The sequence below is a fragment of the Brienomyrus brachyistius genome, chromosome 7 (assembly GCF_023856365.1).
Source record: "Brienomyrus brachyistius isolate T26 chromosome 7, BBRACH_0.4, whole genome shotgun sequence".
Classification (NCBI taxonomy): domain Eukaryota; kingdom Metazoa; phylum Chordata; class Actinopteri; order Osteoglossiformes; family Mormyridae; genus Brienomyrus; species Brienomyrus brachyistius.
The window spans coordinates 19,165,569-19,183,591 of NC_064539.1; the positions used below are offsets into that span (position 1 = coordinate 19,165,569).

General features: G+C 38.9%; 1 protein-coding gene across 3 annotated transcripts in view; it reads left to right on the forward strand.

Moving 5' to 3' along the window:
- The first annotated feature begins 4,903 nt into the window (after positions 1 to 4,903).
- LOC125746523 (potassium/sodium hyperpolarization-activated cyclic nucleotide-gated channel 1) overlaps positions 4,904 to 18,023 on the forward strand; it is a 62,661-nt gene continuing 49,541 nt past the window's right edge. For all 3 annotated transcript variants that reach the window (XM_049020589.1, XM_049020591.1, XM_049020590.1), the window contains exons 1-2: positions 4,904 to 5,545; positions 12,806 to 13,229. In XM_049020589.1, the coding sequence (XP_048876546.1) occupies positions 5,190 to 5,545; positions 12,806 to 13,229 (780 nt within the window). In that variant the 5' untranslated portion in view covers positions 4,904 to 5,189. The remainder of the gene's footprint in view (positions 5,546 to 12,805; positions 13,230 to 18,023) is intronic.

Below are 18,023 nucleotides of genomic sequence, written 5' to 3' on the forward strand. Positions count from 1 at the left end.
TCCTCAGAACCAGAAGTCAGGAACCGATCACATGTCAGGAACAAGAAATCTAAAGAGGAGAGGAAAATCAGGAAAAAGCAAATAGGCGTGAGACTCCAGCAAACTAGGGATTAAGAAACATAACACAGCAGATTAAAAAAGGCTATATTTATTCAGGACATATGCTCATGTGTTATATTACTATAGTTAGACTATATGCACAAAAGTATTGAATTCAGGTGTTTTCATTCTGACTAATTGCCACAGATGTATAAAATCACACACTGAGCCATGCAGTCTGGTTTACAAACATTTCTGAAAGAATGGGCCATTTTGAATAGCTCAGTGCATTCAAGCGTGGTGCCGTCATAGGATGCCACCTTCGCAATAAGTCAGTTTGTGAAATTTCTTCCCTGCTAGATATTCCGGGTTAGCTGTACTGGGTATTATTGCGAAGTGGAAGCGTTTAGGAACAACAGAAACTCAGTCTCAAAACTGCAGACCATGTAAAGTGACAGAGTGGGGTCCCCGAGTGCTGAGGTGCATAGTGCGTAAGAATTCTGAGCGCACTGTTGACTCAGTAACTGTAGAGTTTCAAACTTTCTCTTGAATAACCCCCTGCACAAAATCTGAGCACCGTGAGCTGCATAGAATGGGCTTCCATGGCCGAGCAGCTGCATGCAAGCCTCACATCACCAAGCACTGTGCCAGGCGTCACCTGGAGCGATGTTAAGCATGCTGCCAACGGGCTGTGGAGCAGTGTAAACGTGTTCTGTGGAGTGATGAATCACACTTCTCTGTCTGGCAGTCTGATGGATGAGTCTGGGTTTGGCATTACCTGAGAACATTACCTGCATGACTGAATTGTGCCAACTCAAAAGTTTGGTGGGGGAGGGATAATGGTATGAGGTTGTTTTTCAGGGGTTGGGCTAGGCCCCTTGGTTCCAGTGAAGGGATCTCTCAATGCTTCACTATACCAAAACATTTTGGACAATCCTATGCATCCAACTTTGTGGGAACAGTTTGGGGAAGGCCCTTTTCTATTCCAGATATGGTTGGGTGAGTTTGGTGTGGAAGAACGTGACTTTCCTCACAGAGCCCTGACCTCAGTCTCATCAAACACCTGTGGGACGAACTAGAATGGAGATTGCGAGCCAGGCCTTCACGTCTAACATCAGTGCCTGACCTCAGAAATGCTCAGAAGTAGTACTTATAGCATCTTACCCTGAGCACTTTTTCTTATTTAAAAAAATTAATAAATAATAAAAAAATTGCACTTTCCCAACTGAGTATTCAGATAGATGGTATTCATAGCCTGGGTCTTTATTGAGCTTGAATCAGAAAATTTATTGTAGAGTCTTAAAGCACTTATGTAAGTCGCTCTGGCTAAGGGCGTCTGCCAACCGCTGTAAATGTAAAATGTAATGTAATGCTCTTCTGGATGAATGGGCAAAAATTTCCTCTGACACATTTCCGAGTGTGTCCGTGTGGCACTACATTGCCATGTCGCATGGTAATACTCTGCTAAGGTGATCACCAGGAGACAAGCTGTGTTATTTGGGTTAGAAAAATGTCTGCCATACCAGGGGATGCTGGTAATTCAATTACCTGATAAAACAAGGATATACTTTGCCACATGAATAGTCCCGCGAGCCTTTTAAAAAGTTTTTCGAATTATTTTAATTTTAATCACATTATGTGATTGAAGAGCTTATTAATGTAATAAACAATGCCCCATGTTTACTGTACCTGAGGCCTATAACTTTTTATTGCGGCAGCGTTTATGAGCGTTTCAGAGTTTTACCGATTACCATTACCTCAAATACGTTTACATAATGCCACAGGTGTATAAAACCGTCAATAAAGTTGATCTAATGTAATCTCATCTAAGAGATCAATCTAAGAGCAATAGTTAGTCAGACTATCGATATTGTCAGGCTGATTGAATCTGCTGCTCTTAATAGTTATGTAAATATACACAGCTGCTCCCCTGGTTACGTTGGTCTGTGTTACGATATTTCGACTTTACGATGGGTATTCCAGTTCCATCCTGTTTTATCTTTAAGTATATTATTCAATAAATTACATGAGATATTCAACACTTTGATATAAAATACGCTTAGTGTTAATGATTTTGTCCAACTGTTGGCTAGCGTAAGTGTTTTAAGCATGTTTAAGTTAGGCTAAGCTAGGCTATGATGTTTGTTAGGTTAGGTGTACTGTTTTAAAATGCATTTTTGCCTTACGATATTTTTACTTTAAGATTATTGGAATGTAACCCCATCGTAACCCTGGGAACGTCTGTATATGTACTGTATATGTCTGTGTGAAATAGTAAAATGCTACTACTGAAATATGGCAGCCTATTTAATGAAATAGTTTGCTACTTATTGGTTACTGTATATCTAGAGGACTGCAGGACCTATTGAGATGGGATGGGGTTTGAGTCCAGCTTCTGGCCTTGTGCGTTAACTAAAGGTGAACATAATTTATTTCTGGGTACAGGCCTGGAACTGATTACTCTAAATTGCCTACGTGTGAGACTGCATGCCCTGCGCTGGAGTGTACATCCCAGCCAAGGTGTCCCCTGCCTTGGGCCTCCTGCTTCCTAGGATAAGCTAACGGGTCACCGTGACCCTGTAATGGAATAACCAGTTATGGAAGACGGATTGCCCATTCCTTAACAACCCAGATTTAATTTCATGACAGTAAACAATTTTACACAGTTTATTGCATCAATAAAAGCATTACTTTAAACACTGCTAATATCAATGCATACATGTTAAATAGATGAGAGATTAATCAAAAAATGCTGGGATGCTGTGTAAAATTTAAATAAAAACAGAATGCAATGATTTGCAAATCATACAGACCTATATTTAATTGAAAAAAAGAACAAAGACAACATAAATTGTTGAAACTGGGAAAAAATAATTGTTTTACGACAAATACATGCTCAACTTGAATTTCATGCCAGTAACACATTTAAAAAATATTGGGACAGAGGCATGTTTACCACTGTATTGCATCACCTCTATTTTTAACAACACTTTGTAAATGTTTGGGGACTGAGGAGACCAGTGGCTGGAGTTTTGAAAGTGAAATGTTGTCCCATTCTTGCCTGATACAGCATTTCAACCACTCAACAGTTCAGGGTCTCCTGTTGTATTTTTTGTTTCATGATGCACCAAACGTTTTCAGCAGGTGACAGGTCCGGACTGTAGGCAGGCCAGTCAAGCACCCGGACTCTTCTACTCAGAGCCATGCTGTTGTTGAACACATAGGATGTAGTTTGGCATTGTGTTGCTGAAACATACAAGGCCTTCTCTGAAAAAAACATTGTCTGGACGGCACCATATGTTGCTCCAATACCTGCATGTATCATTCAGCACTAACGGTACCTTCCCAGATGTGCCAGCTACCCATGCCATGGGCACTAATGCACCCCCATACCATCACGAATGCTGGTTATTGAGCTGTGAACTGATAGCAAGCTGGATGGACCCTCTCCTCTTCAGTCCGGATATCCAAAAAGAATCGGAAAATTTGCCTCAGTCGAGCCCAGCGTTTCTGGATCATGTTTAAATATAGTTTCTTCTTTGCATGGTAAAGTTTCATCCTGCATCTGTAGATGCAGTGACAAACCATATTTACATACAATGGTTTTCAGAAGTGTTCCTGAGCCAAAGCAGTGATTTTCACTGCAGAATTGTGTCTGTTTTTAATGTAGTTTTGTCTAAGGACCCAAAGATCACTGCTATCCAATATTGGTTTTCGACCTTGTCCCTTGCAGGCATTCTGCAGATTCTCTGAATCCTTTAACCAAATTATATACCATAGATGATTAAATTCCCAATTATTTCGAAATTTTATGTTGTGGAACCCATCCATCCATTTTCCAAACCGCTTATCCTACTGGGTCGCGGGGGGTCCGGAGCCTATCCCGGAAGCAATGGGCATGAGGCAGGGAACAACCCAGGATGGGGGGCCAGCCCATCGCAGGGCACACTCTCACACCATTCACTCACACATACACACCTACGGGCAATTTAGCGACTCCAATTAGCCACAGCATGTTTTTGGACTGTGGGGGGAAACTGGAGTACCCGGAGGAAACCCCACGACGGCATGGGGAGAACATGCAAGCTCCACACACATGTGACCCAGGCGGAGACTCGAACCCGGGTCCCAGAGGTGTGAGGCAACAGTGCTAACCACTGCACCACCATGCCGCCCCATGTTGTGGAACATTATTATTAAATTGTTGCACTATTTGCCCACAAAGTCTTTCACAAAGTGGTGACCCCCACCCCATCTTCACTGCACAGACACTCTGCCTCTCTGAGAGACTCTTTTTATACAGTCATCTTACTGATCTGTTGACAATTAGCTTGAGATATTCAACCAGGTGTTCTGTTTTAGTATTACATAACATTTCCAGTCTTTCGTTGCCCCTGTCCCAATTCATATATTTTTCATAAAACAACAATATTTCTCAGTTTCAACATATGATATGTTGTCTTTGTTCTATTTTCAAATAAATATGGGTTTAAATGGCTTGCAAATCATCGCACTCTATTTTTGATTGCATTTCACACAGCTGCCCAACTTTTTTGGAAACGGGGGATGTATATGTCATGTTGTCTTAAGTGTATCCTGTATTCAACACTGGTTTTTAATGAAGCTAGAAAATATATAAAATATATTTATATTGTTTTAACCGAGCATCATTTTCTTTATTTTCTCTGGAATAGTAAAAACTTTCAACGTCCTATACTACCTCGTCCTGTGCATCTTGATTCAATCATTGGTCTTTGTCCTCTGTCACACCGGACTCATTTTACTGCGCTCTATTCATATACAAGATCCATCAGTCTTGCAGCCTCTAATCCTGGTCATAGGGAGACTGTTACAGCATAAGACGTTTTATGGAAATGAAACGCAAGAGCCCGCTAGCGCCCGCCTGCCAGAGAAACCGCAATGCACGGGGGGTCAGGTTGTAAAATGCTAACAGTAGATGGCGGTAACCCAAGAAAGCTGATCTGACAGATCCACCAGAGCCCCCTTGTCTCAGTTTGCATTCGCAAAAAAAATAGAGGCAGGGAAGCCGAGCAAAGCTGAAGGACATCAAATGAAACGCGATCGCTCGCAGCGGCTCCTCTCGAGTTTTTCGCAGAACCAGGAGCCGGGAGTCGGCAAGTCGTGAGAACATGGAAGACAAATCAAATTCCATCTCCAGCAACAAGGACGAAAAAGCCGACGGGAATAATGTTTTCCAGAGGCAAGACTCCATACAGAAGAATAACACGGGGAGCCAAAACATGAAAGAACACGCCAATTCGGTGGGCTTTAAGGGGGACAGGGAAGAAGCCATGGTGGGCTTTGAAGATTTGGAAGGGACGTCGAGGCAGCACGGCTTCATGCAGCGACAGTTTGGGGCTATGATGCAGCCCGGGGTTAATAAGTTCTCCCTGCGTATGTTCGGGAGCCAGAAAGCCGTGGAGAAAGAGCAAGAAAGGGTGCAAACGGCCGGATACTGGATCATTCATCCCTACAGCGATTTTAGGTAAGACGTGGAAAGTCACCTTCTCTCAAGTCTGCAGCACATCACATTTCCATCCAGTCCTCAGCAGGGGTGCGCGGTACCCTCAATGCAGATACCAGCAATTCCCTCTTAATCCATAAATGCAATATAAAACAATGGCAGTGTGCTTCTTTTAAAATCACTCAACTTGGATTTTACGGGTTTAAATCTATAATGATCAATGAGAGCTCCATGCCCTTGCCAAACGCCTAGGTGAATGTCATCCCTGCCCATAATTGTCACATTGTGAAACACTGAACCAGTTGAAATACCTTTATCTCATTTGGTTCCACTTGTAATATGCTTAGGATTTCATTGCTTGCACCTTGGATTTTTTATAATCTTACCGTAATATTGAGGATGGTATTCAAATGAAATGTGAAGGCAGCTACATGACGATAATTGTTATGGAATAATTGGGATAAGGGTCAGTGTGACTCATTTATAAAGCTGATACGGTACAATACGTTCGTCTCTGAAACAGTTTACAATTTAAAGCCATTCAAAGCGTTTGAAATCAGCCCGGGAACCATATAAGTAAGACAATTAAATTGGTATGGCTTTGGTATTTTTAGTGTGGCTTGATGTTTTTCATGCAGCATTTACCATTCGCGTGGAGGACTGCATGGGGGGGAAATGTGTTAACAAACCTGGAGAGCAAATAAAATGTTGAATACCATTTTAAACTATGATTTCCAACGAGGCATAAATTTGCACCTGTGAATTTTCCAAAGCGCTTATCCAGATTATGGTCGTGACTCAACAAAAATATAATATATATCGAGCATTTGACACGTTTTGTTGTTATACTGCAGTGACATTCTTAATGGGTTTCGTATGGCATACAGTTGAAGTCAGTCTTTAATTCTGTTACTTCAGTGTTCAGTCAAGCGAATGATTTTATAAAACGTTACAGTTTTGCGTTATTTTGGACGAATTAACGCGATTAACTTGTTTTCGCGACCCTCTCGAGTGCGCGTTGCATTGCAGGTTTTTGTTAATAATGTCGCGGTTGCAGCGCTTTTCTTTTCATTGTCATTCCATCAGGCGCAGTTTAACCACCGTCTCACAGTCGTGAAAATTTAGTCAGCTATTTTTTTCCCCAGCAAAGTTAATCTGCACTTCGTACAACATAGTTGATAAATGAATGCCTCAGCGTGACGCCTGTCCTGTCGGTGCTTTAGTGGGGGCGGGTAGGCACGAGGGAGGGGGCAGGAGGCGTAAGCGTGTCCCTTCACCTGGCCATGGAAATGGAAGATATTTTGCATTACATCTCTCTATTCCTCTAACCCTTAACGATAAATGTGTTACTATTTATGTCATAAAAGGTTAATGAATAATTAACAGCTATTGATTCCTGCATATAAAAAGATCAAAGCGTTACTATAAGAATACAAAGCGCTGTTTTTTTAGATTTACATTTCTCGTGTATCAGTGGTTTGCAATCGCATTACAAAAGCCTGGTTTTTGACCCTGATCTTACCCAACGCTGTCCGCGGTGCTGAATACATGTCGCTGCATCATGGTAGAATCATTTGACAGGTCACAGCAGAAAATACAGGATACAGAGTTCGTTTGCTTGCTTGCTTGTTCTGTATATATATATTTTTTTAAATATCAATTTTATGAATTTCTCCAAGAGCAGACCGCTATGTACAGATTTGATACGTTACTGGTTAAATTCAGTCTCTCCTCTGTGATAACGTATCTAAGGTTAGGGTTAGGCACTGTGTCCATTCCTTGACACAACTTCAACTAAAGGCAAGTACAGATAAGAGCATTACTACCTGGCATGAATACAATAACTGCAGGCTTTTAAACACCAATGGGCATGTCGTTTGAAAGTGATTGTGACAATAACAAGGAAGAGATCTATGTCGAAATCTAATTATGATCCACGAAACATGCTTTAGTCATTTGTATTGATTAAAAGTCAATGCACCTGCCCGCCAATAGCCTACTACTTGATGGAGTACACACACACACACACACACACACACACACACACACACACGCATGCACGCACATGTAGGGTATACCTATCCTTATGGGGCCCGCTCATTCACTTCTATGGGAAAAATGCTAACGCTAACTATGACAACCTTAACCCCCACCCAGCCCTAACAATAACCATAAGTAACCAAGCAAAATACAAGAGTTTTTGCATTTTTTGTTTTTTCATAGCAGTCACCGATTTTTATAAAATAGAGTTTTCCCTTATGGGGACCAGTTTCCTGGTCCCCATAGGGGGAAAAAAACGGATATTTATCACGTTATGGGGACATTGTGTCCCCATAAGGATAGGTATACCCGCTCGCACACGCACACACACATATAGTGGAATTATCTATATTGAAGCTAAATCGAGATTAGAGACAAAGAAATGAGTCAGTTTGCTTTGCTTGGGTACTTAAATCTCTCAGTCTATGTATTTTCTGTAATTTCACCCCATGCATCACCTGGTGGGCCTGTGTACTGTATATGTAACAGGACCGGAGAGTCATCATTGCTGTCTGTACCCAGACCTCATCCTATAGCTCTTCTATTTTTACAGCACATTCTGCAGTGGTGACTGAAATTCAGGAGTTAGTTTTTTATTTTTTCATTCTTTTTTTGTGAACCGGGCTGACTGAGTCATTTCCTGATTGTCAGTCCCCCCATGATTTATAATTACGAGTTTAAAAGAATTGTTAAGGTTTGTTTCAGAATTTGATGTCAGTCTGTTACAGTCTGTTATCCAACATGGTAAAACTCTCCATCCGCCAAGAAAAAAAAAATTGCAACAACATCAAGTTAAAAATAAAAAAAACGGAAGAGCAAATGAGTGACAACTGCGTTCACATGTTCTTTGTGTCCAGCTGAAAGCTTTTGAAACTCAATATCCAACAATGTCTTAATACCGAGACTCCTTAAAGATTAATGCCACGTTAGTAATATTTATTATTCATAGAACTGAGGGCTCCAAAGTAGGTGTGGAGTGTTACCGGCATTATTCGTGAAACTCTTTTTGGTAATACAAGGCGTATCTATAATTACTTATATTATAATTACTTGGAGGACTCTTTAAAAAGTAAAACCCGAAACTATTTGGTTTCTCTTTTCTAAACTCTTAGGCTTCAAGTGCTTGCTGTTGTTTATATAGAGTCATTATGAGTACATACATTTTTTTGTAAAATAAATGTTATTAAATTATCTCTCTGTACCAGCAATATACAATAGAAAAAAGTTCTGCTCTGCAACCAGAGACTTACACAAAACTGGTGAAATAGTATAAAAATTATACAGTATAACTATATAGTTCCTGAATTAGTCTGTTTTATTTTTAACACACAGAACAGCAGACCTGTTCTTATGTCATCGATTCTGATGTTAGACAGGAAATGTGTGAATAATACAACAATGTCGTCAATGTGTTTTGCTTTAAATTTACTCTGTGTTGCGCCTGTAAGTGTATGTTCTAGACAGGCGTTTTCTCCTTTACCTGACCTCATTCTGGTTTCTGAAGAATAAAAGGCATCATTCAGTAGAAAGCAGTGTGAGATATTAAAATAGAACCAATTAGTGATGCAGGGAATGTCCCAAATGTCTGAAAAAGTAAGACCTGTTATAAAACGACTACTGATGCAGGGAACATTTTATTAAATAAAAAATATGGTAATATTAAAATGTTGTTCTGTCTATATGTTTCCATCCAGTAGGCCTATATTCCTGCTATTCTTTGTACAGATTTGTAGTTGTTTACAGATATCTCTCTATACATATTATTATTTATTATTTTCAATCTTTTTAAGCTTGCTAATGAATTGAAAAAAACTTTTATGTGATGGTCAGAATTTACAGATATGAGAGGATTCTTAAAAGCATCTATTTTAGTTCAAGCATGTACAGTTCACTGTTATCAGTGCCTAGGAATTTCAGTGAGTTCTGTTTGATGGCTGAGCTTAGAAAGACTCACTGTTCCCCATTGCAGGATGTATATTAGCACTTAGAAAGTTTCCAGGAATTCAATTGGGGCTTAAAATTAAAAGTATTAAAGTTTTCACAGGCTATTTTTAAATTGTCCAGAAAAGTAATTCTTATGAATGTTTTTAATCAAGCACCTCTGATTTATTTCCTTGCGTCCTGACTGTCAATTGAATTTGACAGATGTTTCACTGGTGATTATTGATATATATATATTCAAGTTTAAAAGACTCCCTTATAAACACAGGCATTGTGAATGTTTATAAAAGCAATGTATCACACACACTCTTTAGAACCTAAAAATCTATTTTTTATTTTAAAAAGCGAGAAAGTATTGAACTTTAATGGACATAAACATGTGTTTTCAAGGAAGTGTTTTTGTGGAAATTTACGCTAGAAAATCTATGGCAAAAATGAAGTAATGTACCCCAGGAAGGTAAAACGTCTGCAGACAAGATGTGTTCATACCTCGTGTTACATATTTATGGGTAAATTCTCGTTTAAGTCGCGTGTCACAGCTGGTCGTGTCGCAGTCATTCAAAGTTTGATCGGCTGCCGTGACTAACTCTGAAAGTGCTACTTCAGTTCCCAAAGGTAACTGTCCAAGGTTCAGGAACTGACTGGCGTGGTGTATTCAGCAAGCATACTCTATAATGTATGTAAATAACCTCAATATGTTTGTGTGTTCAGCTGGATGTCGGCCAAAATAAAACATCATAAAGATGTTGTGGCTGTATAATACTGATTTATCAAAACTGACATGGATGCATATGTTTGTGTGGTTTTGACCTCACCTTTGATTAACCTTAATCTTACACAAATGGCAACTAACTTCGTTAAATCAGCAATGACCTCCCCATTTAACAGACGGGTGCTTTATGAAAGTAGATTACATGACGTATATACAGAGGTTAGATGAATATGTTGGATATAAGAGGCACGAGGCATCATTCACAAAACTTTGTCTGTCTGTTTACAATTTATGACTCCGGTCAGTTGCACAAAATGCCCTCGCAATTCTAACTGTCTCCTCCAGTGCTGCACTGAAACCCAATCATCACCAAGCAAGTTTTGTATTTATTTTTCAATAATATTTTGGTAACATCTTTTACTAAATTATTCACAAGTATTGAAGTATACTATGGAGTGTACTTCAGTGGTAAAAATTATGACAGATCAAGGGATTATTAAATAGGCCATAAATATCCTTGGGAATAGACTGATCCTGTCATAAATGCTGCAGAAAACTGTTTATCTTGATCCGCAATCATGAATTAGAGGCAGAGAGATGCGAGCACCACAGTGACAGAGAGGAGCATCACTCGTGTGGAGCAGGCAGAACAGTAACATAGATAGTCGAAGAGTGTGAGACGGAGACATATCTGGCAATTATATAACTAAGAAATGTAACTAAAAACAAATCAATGCAATATCAACACAGCCAATGCAAGAAGAGAACAGCAGCATTGCAACTAGGTGATATTACATCCATATTGTTTGAATTATTCGATGTAGCCGGGGCCACATTTTGTTTGGAATCTATAGAAGTTATATGCAGTACTAAAGCCAAAATATCTGCTATACAGGCACAAAATGAAAAAGAGTACAGTATAGCACACTCATTTGCAAAAAACACATTAGTATGGTCATTCAAAATATACATCTCCTACTAAACGCACCATTGCCAAGAGTTTGCAAGTGTTTTTCTGTGATCAACTAAGGAAAAAATATACATAATACAAAAAAAAAATAAGGTTTATGATTTTACTGCAGAATTTATAAACAGGAGTACAAGTTACACATCCATGATTATTAAACCACACATGTTTTGAGAAGGAGAATTAAATAAAATAAAATGTAATATTGATAAGTCATACAGGATAATATTAGATTGAAGATTATGTAGTCAGTGTTCAAGAGTCTGAGCATATCATAAAAAATGTCTGGATTGATCAATGATGTGGCTGAAGAAGGTCTTCTAATGATCTTATTTTTTTGCTTTTACTGTGAACATTTTGAGCATGAATGCTTTCGCATCTATTGGATCTATTGCATCTAGTCATCATGACTGTGATTCAAGAGACCGAGATTGTAACACCAGAACAACCTGGTTTAGACTGGTTTAAGAATCAATAAACATCTAAATTATGTTTGTAAAATACAATGTTGACTTTCATTTGTTGGAGCAACAGTCCGCAAAGCATAAAAAACCAACAATTCTGTCCTATTAATTACCAAGTTCATATCTCTGAATCTAACGAGGCATACAAATGCTACCACTGTGCATTCTAACATAACATTCAGAGTAAATGAAATAGAATTGTACCTGTACAGTAGCATATTTTTCCCATACAGTCTTGTCCAGAGAAAAAGTTAATCAAATTTTATTTAAAAACTGCTTTTGTGTTGAGTTAAATGCAATGTGATAATTATACTGTAAGAGTTTTGCAGCATGCTGGGCTAAAAAATACATCAGGCATAAAATTTAAATAAAAAAAGGTTCTCTTAATTACAGTTATTTGGGAGGTTCCGCTCAAATTAGTCTAAAGGCACACTCCACCCAAAATAAGAAAATTAATATATAAAACTATAACATTCCAAAAATATGAAAAAGTATTTATTTTTGGTGAGAAAACACAACCTGTGCCATATAACAACAATTGTAGAGCACTGTGTAAACTGCGTAATTTATTATAGTAATATATATAAAAAATGTAAATATATATAGTAATGTATTTTGATTTCGCACTGTCTGCACTGAATTTTCTTGCATTATTGATGGACTAGCGTGATCTGGCAGTACTGCAGCCTTCTTTATTGGAATGGATTTGTTTATCGGAAACACTTCATACCCTTCATTGTCTCGCCTTAAGGTGAGCAATCAAATTTGTTGTGTTGTAATGCTTATTAATAGATCATCCTTCGTGAAATTATAGCAGAGCGATGTTTCCAAAATGCATTTCTGATGTCGTTTTCTTTAACATTAAAATAAATCCACACTATTTTTCTATCCGTTTAGTACCTGGGTGTGCAAAGCAATATAGGTCACCATTTTAAAGGGAATTATTAGCAGTAAATATCGGCTCATTTCTAAACATCTACTGATGGCCGATCGTAGCTGTATCGGCTGATACTAATAGTTACAATCTGTGCATCTTTATTAATTACTGTTGGTCTAGCTTTGATCGTCTTTCATTTGTTTTGCAGTGTGGTGTGTTTCTAGATTGTTCATAACAAAATGTTTATTATTATTCTCTCTTTCTGCTCTGTCTGTTGCAGGTTTTACTGGGACTTGATAATGTTGATCATGATGATGGGGAATCTGATCATCATTCCTGTCGGAATAACATTCTTTTCTGAACAAACAACCACCACCTGGCTAGTGTTTAATGTTGCCTCAGACACCATCTTCCTGGTTGACCTGGTCATGAACTTCAGAACGGGGATTGTCAATGAAGAAAGCTCTGAAATCATATTGGATCCCAAGGTGATCAAAATGAACTATTTAAAAAGCTGGTTTGTGGTCGACTTCCTCTCTTCTATACCCGTGGATTATATCTTTCTAATTGTGGAGAAGGGGTTTGACTCTGAAGTGTACAAGACTGCTCGTGCATTGCGCATCGTGAGGTTCACGAAAATCCTCAGTCTCCTGCGACTTTTGCGTCTTTCACGACTCATCAGATACATTCATCAATGGGAAGAGGTGAGAACATTTATATGTGTGGCTGTGCGAGAGAGCGGGAGACGGGTGGAGAGTGTGATGTCAGGCTACAGGACCCTAATTAACCTATGAAGGTGCGTGAGCACATGTTATGCTAAACTGCTGTTTCTCGTGGCCCAGTCCTCGTGGGACCCCTGACAGTCCACGTTTTTGCTCACACCCAGCTCTCTATACCAAGAATTTGGTGCCCGTGATTGGTTTGTTTTTCATTGTTTGCTTCAGGTGTTTTGGGAACTGGGAGGGAGAAAAAATGTGGATTATCTGGGGGTCTCCCAAGGCCTAGGTTGAGAAACGTGGTGTTATGCCATTGTTATCTGGCTGTGATGTTTTTGAGAAAAGGTAAAAGCAACAAAATATGAAAAAAAATACAGTAAGTAGAAGCTAGAACTGTGGTTTCAAGAATGTTTATCTGCTTTTAAAGCAGGCATTAATCGTTGGTGTTTGCTAAGAATTCTTCTTTAATTTTAGCATTGAATTCATACCTTTGTTTTTAAAGATCAAAAATGAAATCGACTTGTTTATATCTGTAGCTAGCTAGCAAGAATGGAAAATTTTGTAGTGAGGTACATATGAAGTCTAAAGATATTTGAAGATTGGGATTGTTCAAGAATGATTTTTCTTTTCTTTTGTTTATTTGTTGTTTTGCTTGTTTATTTGTGTGTCCATGTCACAACTAGCAGAATGCATAGGCAATATTCAGTGAAGTCTGAACTTTCAGGTTGGTTGGGAAAAGGGACATAAATACCGAAAACTTAAATAAGTCAGGTAGGTTGTGAGACTTATCTGTGGATTAACAAAAGCTGACCTTGCAAATGTAGTTGCATTCATAATAAAAATGTCAAATAAATGAAGCTGGTGAACTTAACAATACATCACGGGCCCTACACTGAATAGATCAAGAATAGTTTGACCACTTAGTTTTAATAAGTACAGCCTAATAAAAATTTTATATAATGTAAGCTGACAGGTATTCAGACTGTGTACATAATTTACTGATTTACCGTTATTTTTCGGTTAATTAACAATAATAATATAGCCTCAAATTTTTTTTGCTAATTATATATGGTCTTGGCTTATGTAAGCGTGATGCAACTTGTCTTAAACATATAACCGATTTCGCTGTTTGTTTTCTTGACAATGAATTGATCACCAGATAGCCGATGCTCATCCTTTTAGTGAGCGTGAGACCAACATAGCCTCGGACCAGTATTAGCATTAGGAATCTCTTTCAAATAAATGCCAGGATAAGCCGACAACAACAATACATTTGAAAATAATTCTCTCCTTTGTCATACTTATTTGCAATGAGTGACTGATCATCTTTTAGGAGAAATGTAAGAAATGTCAGTTTTTTTTTAAAGGTTTTAAATTCCATGGTTTAACACTGGTGATGTCACAGACACCATATTTACAGGGATATTTATTATATTTTTAAGCATTTTAGTTTGTTTTCAGACTAATGGCCTATGATGGACATCAATCTTTGGACCTTTACGGAGATACAAATGCTGAGATCTGTGATCTTTGTGCTGTGTTATTCATGTAAACAAACAAGAAGTGCAGAGTACACTTAGTGACCATATTGAAACATGCTGGCACAGTCTACAAGAAGGCTGAGAATTTTTATGATTGTCTCAAAGAGCGCATGCAGAGATCACAAAATTTATTTATTTTTTTTTTTTTTACATATACTAGATAATGGGGGCGGCATGGTGGTGCAGTGGTTAGCACTGTCGCCTCACACCTCTGGGACCCGGGTTTGAGTCTCCGCCTGGGTCACATGTGTGTGGAGTTTGCATGTTCTCCCCGTGTCGTCGTGGGGTTTCCTCCGGGTACTCCGGTTTCCCCCCACAGTCCAAAAACATGCTGAGGCTAATTGGAGTTGCTGAATTGCCCGTAGGTGTGCATGTGTGAGTGAATGGTGTGTGAGTGTGCCCTGCGATGGGCTGGCCCCCCATCCTGGGTTGTTCCCTGCCTCGTGCCCATTGCTTCCGGGATAGGCTCCGGACCCCCCGTGACCCAGTAGGATAAGCGGTTTGGAAAATGGATGGATGGATACTAGATAATGTTCCAAAGGAACCATAATTAAAATTGCAATGCTTGCAAAATTTTTGTATCCTGTGACTGACCAAATATGTTTTAGTGCAATTATTTCATGCTTTGAACCTAGCAGACTTTTGCAGTCTTTGCATGTGCAATATTAACATCGGACATTGTGCAAGCTTAGAAATGACAGCACAGTGCAGTGGGTAAGGCTGTCAACCCACTTAATGTGTGTGCAATTTGCACGTTCACCCGGGGTGCGTGTGGGTTTTCAGCGGATTCTCCGGTTTCCTTCCACTGTCCATAAACATGCAACTTAAATGAACTCGAGTGCCTGAATTGCCCTTATGTGTGACTGAGAGTGCACCCTGCAGTGGTTGGTTGGTTGCTCTCATGCCTATTGCAATGCGATTATATTATCCATCCATCCATCTTCCAAACCGCTTATCCTACTTGGTGGTGGGGGGTCCAGAGCCTATCCTGGAAGCAATGGGCACGAGGCAGGGAACAGCCCAGGATGGGGGGCCAGCCCATCGCAGGGCACACTCACACACCATTCACTCACACAGGCACATCTACGAGCAATTTAGCAACTCCAATTAGCATTTTTTTGGACTGTGGGGGGAAACCGGAGTACCTGGAGGAAACCCCACGACAACATGGGGAGAACATGCAAACTCCACACACATGTGACCCAGGCGGAGACTCGAACCCGGGTCCCAGAGGTGTGAGGCAACAGTGCCACTCCCGATTATATTATATATTATATTATTTTATAAGCAATTGCTCAATGAATTGTCAGTTTAATTGACAGATCACTCTTTTATTAATATGATCAATAGTGACAGTGACAGTGCCCTAGTTATTAATAATTTTATTTTAATTACTTTATGTCTAGATAACGTTTTTAAATGTTTGGAAAATTTGTGTATTAATATAATTTGGTCTCTTTTGGTCAGCAGATAGCAATAGTCCAGCAGATGGGTGGATTGGGGGGGGGGGGGGGGGGTGGCCTAATGAAAACTAAAAAGGGAAAGGAAGCCTCTTTCCGGGGGCCAAATATTTTTCTAAGCCGGCCAGATCTGGCTCACCGGCAACCATTTGCCGACTTACGCTGCATGTATTGAAATAGATAGATAGATAGATAGATAGATAGATAGATAGATAGATAGATAGATAGATAGATAGATAGCATGGACAGAGCAAGATTTTAGATTTGTCGGTGTTGCACATATGATAAACATTTTCTGATTTTCAATAGTAATAATTTTAATTCAATAGACAATATATTTTTATATGTCACTCAGTTTTCATCTGACAAAATATACTGGCAGACTGCCAGCTGTCCACAGCATCGCAGTGTGAGGACCCTGTGAGAGAGAATATCCAGGCAACCTGGACAACCTGCTACGGGAGAAGTAGCTGGAAAATGGGTGGATAAATCTGTGCTGCTAAGCACTTTGGTTATTGTAGGATATATCCTCTATTTTCGGTACCTATTCGCATTTCCCGGCTGACAGTCACCTTTGAAAACTTCTTGTGACAAAGTACAAGGTCTTTGCCATTAACAGCAGCTGTCTTGTCCTAGTCACATGATATTGCGAACATGACGTAACCGTGACATAATGTTCAGCACCAAATTTGATAACAGACTTTTAAGATGTCATATGGCATGTAGGAGTGATATGCATTGTTCATGAAAATGCTCCAATCACAGTGATAATCATACTTTTACATATATATTATAATTATATTATATTATATTTACTTGATCTGTGTATTGAAGTAATTAATGGAAACAAATGCACAATATAGCTATTTAGTTTTTTTATTTGTTTAGTGTAAAATAAAGGAACAACTTAGCTCATTTTGTATTTATTATCTAGCTCTAGTCTAGATGTCACCAAAATAATGACATGTTAGTTAGACTTCATTTGGGTTGTGTTTATGCTGCTTTGAAACAGAAAATTATATCCAGAAAGTGAGAAAAAATGTCCAGTTGAGGCGATCCTGGATAAACCTGGTATGGATTAGTACAGGCTGACCTGGGGGGGATTATATTCCCATCTAATCCCACCTGATGGAGAATGAGTCACAAAGTTTCAGCGGTTTGCCAGACACTCAGCAGTGTGGTGCAAATAATGTATTTGTAGCTGCCTGTGTACTAGTGTAGAGCATAAATAGGATGTTTAGCAAGGTGCTGGTAAAAAGTAACCATTTGCTGAACTTCTGCTGGATTTTCCACATTATATTTCAGATGTGTAGCAGTATGTCACCTGTAGTTTCTTTTAGATTCTCTGGTTAATCATATTTTCAGCAAGAGAGAATACAGGGAGGAATATGTGAATGCAAAACTGGACGCTGGACGTTATTAGCAGATGATGGTGGGCACAACGTTGTGGATCAATAATATTTATTAATGTAGCATATAAATAAGCCTTAAATTAATTGTTCACGAAATTGCATGTTGTGCCGCTGTCTTGAACCTGGCTTAATCTTGAATGATCATTTTTAATAATTTTCTTTGTCATGTTATAAATCCCCTGGGTACTACCGATTAATATTTAGTAGGAAAGGTATTCATAGGTCGATTGGTTAAATTTGTGCATAAAAGTAATTTGAAATAAAATAAATAATTAGGAATTTCATCTTGTGTCCTGTGTTTAAACATTAGCTGAAAGCAAAACATTAACGTGTAAAAGATTGCTGTAGTTTAACATATAATGTGGATTT